This window comes from Protopterus annectens, chromosome 14.part0, assembly GCF_019279795.1.
Source record: "Protopterus annectens isolate FY-2018-M chromosome 14.part0, PAN1.0, whole genome shotgun sequence".
In the NCBI taxonomy this organism is placed as follows: Eukaryota; Metazoa; Chordata; order Ceratodontiformes; family Protopteridae; genus Protopterus; species Protopterus annectens.
Genome location: NC_056748.1, coordinates 823,005,770 through 823,016,211, shown reverse-complemented (window position 1 = coordinate 823,016,211; position 10,442 = coordinate 823,005,770). Strand labels below are relative to the sequence as shown.

At 36.8% G+C, this 10,442-nt stretch overlaps 1 protein-coding gene across 1 annotated transcript; it reads left to right on the top strand.

Moving 5' to 3' along the window:
* The first annotated feature begins 798 nt into the window (after positions 1 to 798).
* On the top strand, positions 799 to 2,689 carry CNNM2 (cyclin and CBS domain divalent metal cation transport mediator 2). The gene has a single exon (XM_044055629.1). The coding sequence runs from the start codon at positions 1,121 to 1,123 to the stop codon at positions 2,687 to 2,689; it is 1,569 nt and encodes a 522-aa protein (XP_043911564.1). The 5' UTR covers positions 799 to 1,120.
* Positions 2,690 to 10,442: the final 7,753 nt, after the last annotated feature.

Here is a 10,442-nt window from a genome sequence, read left to right as displayed (position 1 = left end):
TTCGTTGTAATAAAACACAGAATACTTGTTAAAGATGAAATCAACAAATAGTAGGAATGCACTTTGCTACAGACTTAAACCAAAGACTAACTTTTAACTGCTGATGCTGCAGTTCTGTTTTCCCTCACAACTTCAGTGATAAAATCCCAAATCGTACAATGCCTGTTGCAAAAGACGTCTTGCAGGTTGCAAAATAAATATGCAGATACCTCCCTCAACAGCAGCTTGCACTACTGGTATTACAGTGGCATTATAAATATTCCACTGAGGCACAGTTTCGTACCGTAATCATTAAACTAAGTACGTATTTCTGAACATGTACAACCACAGTGATCTGCAGTCAGTAGGAGCTACATTACACACTCTACAGAACAATGAGGTACATAAAGAAAACGTTAAAACAAGTTGTAGATGATTGTTAATGCAAACACTATCTCTCTGAACGACTGAACTCTTGGGTCTCTGTGATATAGCATACATACAAAATTGCGATATTGGCTGCGCACAAAATGCAAAACAGAAGGAGGTCACACAAGCGAACATGATGCCTTTTTCACCTGTATTTACTGACTTGAATGAATTTACAGATCCAGCACAAAAGCATTAAGATAGGATACACAAATTAAAATCAAAGAAGGAACATGTGCATCCCTAAACTGGATGAGTTCCACAGATTATCATCAGCACGTGCATCACACGACAGTAAATTCTTATAAATAATACCAGACAGCAAACACATTTTCCATCTTCCCAGATGACTACACTCGTCATTGGTTATTACCTTGAGCCCTTATTCATGTGTTATTTAGCGGGTGTTCTTACTTATTTAAATATTTCTGCAAAATATTACTCCGCCCTATACTATTCATTGGTCAATAAGTGACAGGTAAGGAACGCCTATTTTGCCTTCCAGACTCTGATTGGTAACTATCCTGGAAAGTCAATTCCCAGCTTTTCAATAGCTGATACAATTTAGGTGCTTGGCACTGCTGTTCTGTCACAACTGAAAGAAGCCCAAGCTGAGAAGCATTGTAGCTGTACGCGTCTAAGCGTACAAACATGAAGCCCAAATCGGATTGGATGTAATTGATTTTTGTATATTTATATATTCTAGCCAAAGATGGCGGCTCACTTGGTCAAGCTGCCCACTTCAAATATGGCGGCTCACATGCATGTCAGTTTTTTGGCTTTGATTTTCCTGATGTCTAGTAGCTGTCTGAGGTTTTCCCAGGGGAGTGAGCACGAGGGAACTGTCATAATCGGATTGAGGCTGGAGGACACGGACGACGTGTCATTCATGAACGGTGGAGCGCTGAGAGTAAGTGAAAGGACCCGGGTCAAACTAAGGGTCTATGGGCAGAACATCAATAACGAGACCTGGTCCAAAATAGCCTTCACGGAGCACGAAAGGAAAACGGTGATTACCAATGTTGATGTTCAAGGTGACAACTTTAGCTCCCAACCTTGTGGCATCAGGACTTCGGATATCATCATTTTACCGTACATGCTGTTGAATAGAAGGACATCAGGAATAATTGAAATTGATATCAAACCTCTGAGAAAAAACGAAAAGGCCAAGTCATACTACCTGTGTACAGCCATCCCGACTCCTAACCCAGCCAGTGGAAATGTGCAGCCATGGACAGAGACCACCTGGGTATACCACGACGGGGAGGACACGAATGTTGTGGTGGTGGAAGAAAAGAAGTTCTTGCTACCTTTCTGGGTACAGGTTATCTTTATTGCAGTACTTCTCTGTCTGTCTGGCATGTTTAGTGGACTGAACTTGGGGTTGATGGCCCTAGATCCCATGGGCTTGAGAATTGTTCAGAACTGCGGCACGGATAAGGAGAAAAATTACGCCAAGAGGATAGAGCCAGTAAGGAGGCAGGGGAATTACCTCCTGTGTTCTTTGCTTCTTGGGAACGTCCTGGTGAACACAACGTTGACCATCTTGTTGGATGACATAGCTGGGTCTGGACTTGTAGCTGTAGTGGTGTCCACAATTGGGATTGTTATTTTTGGAGAGATCGTTCCTCAAGCTATTTGTTCTAGACACGGACTAGCAGTAGGTGCCAACACAATTTTTTTGACGAAGTTCTTCATGCTTCTTACTTTCCCTGCATCTTTTCCTGTTAGTAAACTTTTAGATTGCGTGTTGGGTCAGGAGATTGGTACAGTGTACAACCGCGAGAAGCTCTTGGAAATGTTGAGAGTGACGGATCCATATAACGATCTTGTTAAAGAAGAATTAAACATCATACAAGGGGCTTTAGAGCTCCGGACTAAAACGGTGGAAGACGTAATGACACCTCTAAGAGACTGCTTTATGATCTCGTGTGATGTGGTCTTAGATTTCAACACAATGTCAGAAGTAATGGAGAGTGGTTATACGCGGATCCCGGTATATGAAGGAGACCGGTCCAATATAGTGGACCTCCTTTTTGTCAAAGACTTGGCTTTCGTGGATCCCGATGACTGCACCCCGCTGAAGACTATCACGAAATTCTACAACCACCCCTTGCATTTCGTTTTCAATGATACAAAACTGGATGCAATGCTGGAGGAGTTCAAGAAAGGTAGGCAAATAAAATGTGTTATTTTTCGCCGTGCGCCTTTTTGGGCAGTAGTGATGTTAATTTCTCGGGTGCATTGGGGGTGTTGTTTTCTGGGTTATTTTACAAAATAGGCTGCTATTGTTTGTTTGTTTGTTTTGTTGTTTTTTATTGTAACAGTGTTGGTGTGCTTTCTGCGATTTAAGTTGATTTTATTTGAATACATTATGTAGATGCATGATGATTTGTATTACATCATGATTTAACGGAGTAAAGTTTGCTTAAAATTGAGATACACTTTTCCTGGGTGAATGTAAATAATAACTTTCTAAGGATTTTGTTTCTACAAGACTTTGCTGTTTCATTGAAACTATTTTACTACAGTGAAAAAGTGTTTCTTCTATGAGGCACAGGTTCGGTTGTATTTGCAACACCACCTGATAACGCTACAGCCCAGCCACATTTGTAAATCCATCCATCCCGTAGTTGTTTGGTTGTTTGCTTATTGTGCTTTTCTAGTTCCCTGAAAGAGTTTCACTTAATTTGCGAAGAAGGTGCAGGATACTCTGTAACTATTTTTTTTTTTTACAAATCGTAGTAGAGGATTAGAAAGATGAGCATTTTCTTATTTTCCGCAATAAAGGCAATGAAATATATTCACGTGGTAGACCCGTTATATTATAAGGAAAGTTGTATAGACTTTCTAGATGAAGAATTTAACAGGCCATATATACCCAGAAATTGTGAAGAAAACTGGTTATTCTAGGAAATACAAGGCTAAGTTTTAAGGCAACAATTTATAGATAGCGTTATGCCTGTATCATAGCGAACGAGAAGCGCACCCATTGCATAATGCTAAGTTGTAGCCCTGTATAGCATTTGCTGGAGTAAGCTTGTATGTCATTTATGATGCTAGTGTTGGTGAAATTGTGTTTCTGTTGTCTCTGTAAGCTGTTAATATATCAAAATACCAGTTTGCCCCTTTTAGTGTCGGTTAATTTTTGAAGTGCGACCAATTGGTACTTTAAATCAAACTGTTTTTTTTTTTATTTTTTGTCGGTAAAAGTTTAAAGAAATAACGAGTCGTTTTCTTTTGCTTGTGGAGAGTACTTAACAAAACCATGCTTCAATTCTTCTTTTTTTGTAATGAAGTTTTTATTTATTTATTTTTGCATTCTATGAACTTGTGAAATAGTATTTTCGCTGTTATGTATGTTCGCGGCTAGGATGATTACATGACTGTTCAATCTCACAGTTCTTGGTGTATTGGTAAATTGAGAACATTTGACCTTCATTGTATCTAACAGTGCATTGAATGTGATGTAAGACTTGAATGAGTACTACTTGTTCCCATGGCTTTTAGTTTGTACAGTTAGGCCAAGTGCAGCGCGGTTTACAGAATTAACACCTTACTGACGTATAATTTGGGGGCGGTGAGTGGACAATTGTTTCAGTAGCAGTAAAGCAATTGAATGAATCAGGTCAGGTGTTTGTCAGGAGAAAATAACTCCATTTGCTATTCAGTGTTTTCTTTTTGGGGAGGGCAGGAGTGTCCGAGCATGGGTCAGTCCTAACGAAGTCTTGCCTCTCAAATACATGTAAATGTATGCTCCACGTACGATTTAGTGGCAACTGACTGCTTACAGGATGCAAGCAGTCTGGAGTAATCCTTTTGCATATTTAAAAAGTGTTGTGCATTTATGATTGCTACTTTCATCGGCTGAATGTCTGCTCACACTCACATATAGTACGAGGAAGAAGTCACGGCTGTGGAGCAGAGAAGTCCACTTTTTGAATAAGGTCACCGTATATCGAGACAGTAACCTTCTGGCAATTGAAAACAACTCAGCTGTGTACAGTGATTCACTAGATTTTTCCCAGTAAGAAATTTCATTAGTTGATTCTTTTTTATTTATATATTTTTAATTTGTGAACAATAACTCTTAGAAACCAACTAATACATATTCGCTATAAAATGCAGACTGCAAATTATGCATACATTTCGTTATTTGGTCTGATTAGAACATTTAGTTTCAACTTCCTAGCACCCATGCTCTCTTCTGTCAGCACATACTTACGCGACTGGGGTTTGAGACGTAGAATAAATAGATCAACAAGCAATGCATGTGAACCATGTTAAATGCTATGGCTACTTTTTAATTTACTTGAATGTTGGGTGGAATTGATTTGCCAGGTCTTGAATCAGTTTACTGAATTTAGTTATGCTTTGGCTGTGAAACTGTTTGTGCAATGAAAACATTCAAGATCCAGCTATGCACAAGTGTTGCAGTAGTCCACGCTCAGGGAAAGGGTGTTATTACTACAGCAATGGTTTTAATAGTGTCAGTATTTTCGTTTTGAATTACGGGAAAGAAATAAGAGAAGTGACAGTTTGTGTGTCTGTATGTATATATGTGTAATATATATATATATATATATATGTATCACTGTACACTTGTTGTGCTTTATGAAATATGCCTTTCAATATTTTGTTCTCACCCATTCTTACATAATAACTGGTTAAAGATGATTAAAAAAAACAGACCTACTGTGTTCCACAAAGGGTAGTTACAGCTTTAATTACACATTTTTATTCGCAGCAAGATATTCGGCTGATGTTTAACAGTTTTTTCATTGCATGCATGTACTTGAATAAAACCATATAAAAGGCAGATCATTAGTGAATACTGTAACTATGTTTTTTATTTTAAATTCTGGAACGGAGTAGTGTTCACTAAAGATATATATATTCAATCCTTGAATTCAGAAAAAAACAGGTAGTATGATCAACTGCCATATATTAAGTAATTAATTACCTAAAGACATATTCCTTGTCACTGAGCTCACCAAGAGAAAATTCCCTAAATATAAACATACCATTAGGTCAGTGACAGTGGTGGCCTCAAATGTTAAAATATAATACAAATGCAGAGCCAATTCTATATGTAGAAAGCATAGAGATGCTTTGCTCTTGCACTGGAATTCCATTTTTAGTTTTTCACTTCAGACATATTTCTTGTTGGTGTCTATTTTGCTGATAGCATGGACACATCCTAATTGAAATCAGCAAATAATTTTTTTATTGCTGTATATCAGAAATACGTATACATATATATTTTAGCCAGAAAAGGGACAAGTGAATTAAAAAAATGTTTTCTAATGGAAAGAGTGAGAAATTGGAAATTTACAGACAGTGTTGGACTTGTGGTATGGAACCCCCTGAAAGCATGTATTTCTAGGAGGGGGGGGTTCTACTAATTCAGTGGACTCTGTCCTTTGTTTATATTTATTATAGAAGGCTTGTTTTAATAACAGTGTTCTAAAAGACCTCAAAGTGCATGGAATGTGGTTCATGTGACAGTTGCATGTCAATTCTTATAAGAAAAGACTTATCAGTAGTAACTCTAGAATGGGGAACAAAAACAGAGAACGGTGACTACAAGTTAGGAATTCTGCCACTGTACTTTTTTTGCCATAAGAAAGTTAACATGACAGCTGTCTGGTATTAATGTGTGATGCATAAGATGATGTCTTTCTTTTTTCATAAAAAAATGTTATGGAACCAGCTATGTTAATTAGAATCAGCTCTGCCCCGGAGCCATTTAAGTGCAATTTAGATTGTTATATAAATGAAAGATTATTTTGATAAATGTGTTAGATGAACAGACTGCCTTACATTTTCTGTAATATTTTTTATTTATTGGTAACTGTACTGTTTAGGACTTGCATCTGAAATATTTTGCATTTGTCATTAACAAGTGGCAGTGTACGCTCTTCAGCAAAGCTGGTGTTTGAAATTTTTAGGGCTTTACAAAAGAAAACATCTTCATTTGAAATCAAGTATGTAACAGTTAAAATATTACATGGGGAATGAACTGCCTTCACGATCATTTTCTGTGTCCCTTTTCTAAGCATGTAATCATTCCATGCATTTGCTGTTTATGCTGATTTAAATGCTGTTATAGAGGTAGAAGCAGCCTTCACATGCATTTGCGTCATTTACTCATTGTACCACTTTTTAAGCATATATAATTTTGCTTATATTTGAGCAAATAGTAGAGTGACCTGCTTAGATAGAAGTTATATTTAGAACTTGAAGGATCATAACATGGAGTGGGAAGCTATTTTTCCCAGGTCTGTGATTCACAGCTGATGGAAAAGGCAATCTGTGCTGCATTTATTTAACTACTCAGTAATGTGTCCTGTACATTCATTCCACTTTTGATTTACAGCATCTGCTATGATTCAGAATAAACAGGTCTTTAATGCTTTCCAACTGTAAGAATTATGGATTCTTCTAAGATACACCAGAATCTGAAAATGTCATCAGATGAGTATATTGTATCAGTTTTGGAAATGTTTACTTTATATGTAGTTTGGTGGTACATTGTTGGGTACAGTCATATTTTCCACTGAGTAAGATGACCGTTTGGAAGGAATGTTTGCAAGTAGTTGAATTTACCTAGCTAATTATTATGATCATCAATGACTGTTGCCAGGTTGCTTTTTGCAATAGAATGTAACATTGTGGCACTTGACATGCGCATTTCATGTCAGATTGCTCATGCTTTGTGAAGTAGGAGCATTAGAAGCATGCAGCTGTTTCATTTGTTGCAGCTCCTCAGAAGTGTATCACCTGGAATGCTAACTGGGGCAAAGCTGAGGTAAGTATAACTTTGTAATTGTTTTTAATTGCACTTTTTGAACAGAATATCTGTAACAGAAGAAGCAAGGGTTTGGGGGTAATTTCTAGTATGCATATGTCACAGTAATATAATAAGGTAGTAAACCACATTGCCTAAATTCCATTTAAGTCCTCCAGTATGGAAGCATAACTGTAGTGGAAACCATTAAATATGCAATGTCATTGTAACAGAAAGACCCTATTTTATTTATGTATATGTGTATATATGTTCTAGAGGTATAAGAGTGTTACAGTTACTCTTTCGTACGTATGTTTTGTAACAGAAATATGCTGAGCAATCTGTGATTGATAATCAGAGTTACAAGATTTTAAAATGTATCATGAATAACAATTAAATTAATAATTTTGAATTGCAGAATAACTTTTTAGCATGATGCTGTCAGTTACCCGAAGCCATGTAGAACAACATTGTACAGTTACCCCTTACTGTCTTTGTGTGGCTTTTCTCTTTATAATGTTAGCTTTTTTCTCTTTTCTAGACATGTTTTCCAGTTTCATCCTATTTTACATCTTTCCAATCTATAATTACTGTGTTTTTACCCCCCCCCCCATAACTGTTTTTACAGATCTTTCTAGGTAATATTTCTTTTAGTATGTATTTTTCTTCTCACATGCTTACTGATCATCATCACTCTTTTTCAGTCCCTGGCCCATTCATTCATTCCTTTTATTCTCCCAACAGTAAATGAAAGTTAAATGAGAGAGGGCTATCATCCACACAGTCAAAGGGATATTCCAAGTTTGCCTAACCCCCAATACCTCCTATAATCTGTGGCCCTCCTGACATGCAAGCAAATGCGGGTAATACTTAAAATACTGGTCTAATGATATGTGTGCACTTCGGTACACATGCCAGCATTTTTTTTTCTGAAAGCACAACTTTCCTGAGTCAGTGACCACATTAAGATTTGTTGTGCTGCTCTACTTTTACAAGGCTTAGCTAGAAATCAAAGCAGCAGTGGTCTGGTCCATTCCCTTTCCTCAGAAATTTACCAACTGGCTTCTAAAGCACACATGTCACTAGCTGATCCCTGATCTTCCAGGTCATAAGTTAATATTATATTCCTGTATGCCACTCTGGCGGTACATTTTTTTGCTGTATTTCATCTTAATCCATGCCATAACACTATTTGTGTATGCACAAACAAAGAATCAGACCAAGATGTAGAGTGAGGTCACGGTCCACATAAAGTCCAAATAACTATACAATAAAGGGACTTGACGATGCAGTTCAAAAAAGTCTGTTTAATCCAACAAGCAAAGCTCTCAGGTCCAAACAACCCTTCATCAGTGTATTTCATTTAACAATTAACAACATCCTTAAATACTAAACACACACAGCCATTAATTAAGAAAAATTAAGAACAATTAAAAATGTTAACGCAGCAAAAAGTTTGGTGCAAGCACATTTGTTTATATTTTAAAATGGGTTTCAATGACACTGTTTGATTAAGACCAGGAAACAAATCAGCACCTTTTCAAATAATCCACTCATATTCTTTTATTTCTAGTCTATTATTAATGTCGCCCCTTCTTAGATTTTTAAAAAACTTTATCACTCTAAGTGTAAAACATGTTCTGGTCCACATTCATTCATATGTTTGGCCAGTGAGTTGGTAGTAATATTTCTTTGAATATCTGATCTATGTTCTGTTACTCTCTGTTTTAATTTCCTTGTTGGTTTGCCTATATAGAAAACCATACATAATTTACAAGTTGCTAGATATACTATGTTCTTAGAATTGCACATCACTGAGCATCTAAAAGTAAATTTCTTCCGAGTAGTTGGATGGATAAATATAACATCTTTATTGATATAGTCACAGCAACAGCGATTACAACAGGGGATAGTCCCATTCTTATTAAACATATCTATCCAAAGTAGTACACATCTCCTTATAACATCATTTTTGTTTTAAACTTGAGTAATTATGGTGAGAAGCTAGGGCTCTTATTAATCAAAGGACATAATTCTGGTAAAGATCTTAGCATACACCAATTGTTACTTATAATCTTACCTCTCAACGTCTTAGAGCAAGAAATCTGGACAAAGCCATAAATAAAAGTGGGACAATGGCCCAAAATAGGGAGAATATTTAAATATTGCTCTTACAAACTTAGAAAGTTGATAGAATAACAGGCTTTGCATTAGGATGAATTTTTCTGAAGGGTATAAAGTCTGAAACTCAATTGTCTGTCATTATTTTCTAACTTCAATCTTTAATAATTTGCTACTAATTTGCCAGAAACCCACAATTTTATGAAAAAAATGGACCAAAAATATAAGGCAAAAATCTGGATATTCTGCGAAAATCTATACAGTTGAGAGGTATGCTTATAGTTTTCTTTATGTCTGCTGTACCCCTATTATATGTCATTACAAATCTTATTTTTTCACTTCCATTTGTCAAGACCCGTTCTTCCATTGATTCTTCAGTTAATCTTTCTCCATAGTAGAGTTTAGCAGTGGATGCCCTTAAATTTAATATGTCCTTAATATCTCGATCTAGATTTGGTTCATTATAGCCCCTCATAATAAATTCATATTTTAATTCATTCATCTGTTGCTGACACCTATCCATTTGTGTATTCAATCTGCTCATACGTATAAATTGCCCTTTTGTTATTCCTTTAAAAATGTGTGGGGCATGCATGCTACTACGATGTAAAAAAAAGAAGTTATGTTCTTACCATAACGTTCCATGTGAGTTGTTCATTTCGCCTTTGTTTTTACACACGGGTTCGGAGCCGATCCCTCTGCTCCGAGTCGGCCACATTCCAAGCTCTGCGTCTAAGAGAAGCTCGAGGCACAGTACCTATCCCATGATCCCCTGCTGCTAACCCTCAGATCTAGTTTGCTAAGAAACCAGACAACAAAACATACCTGACTACACATGCATACGCGAAATGAACAACTCACATGGAACGTTATGGTAAGAACATAACTTCTTTTTTTTACATCGTAGTAGCATGGGTGGGAGGTTGGCATAATGGGTGGGAGGTTGGCATAATGGTTAAAGTGTTTACTTTACAAACATAAGGTGCAGGGTTTGATTCTCACATGGGGTAATTGGCTAGGCTGAAAATGGCCCACAAGGGCAGTTAGCCTAGTACTAATCTATGAACCTATGAACCAAAAATACCTATACACGTATATACCTAAAAGGTAATGGCAGATACAG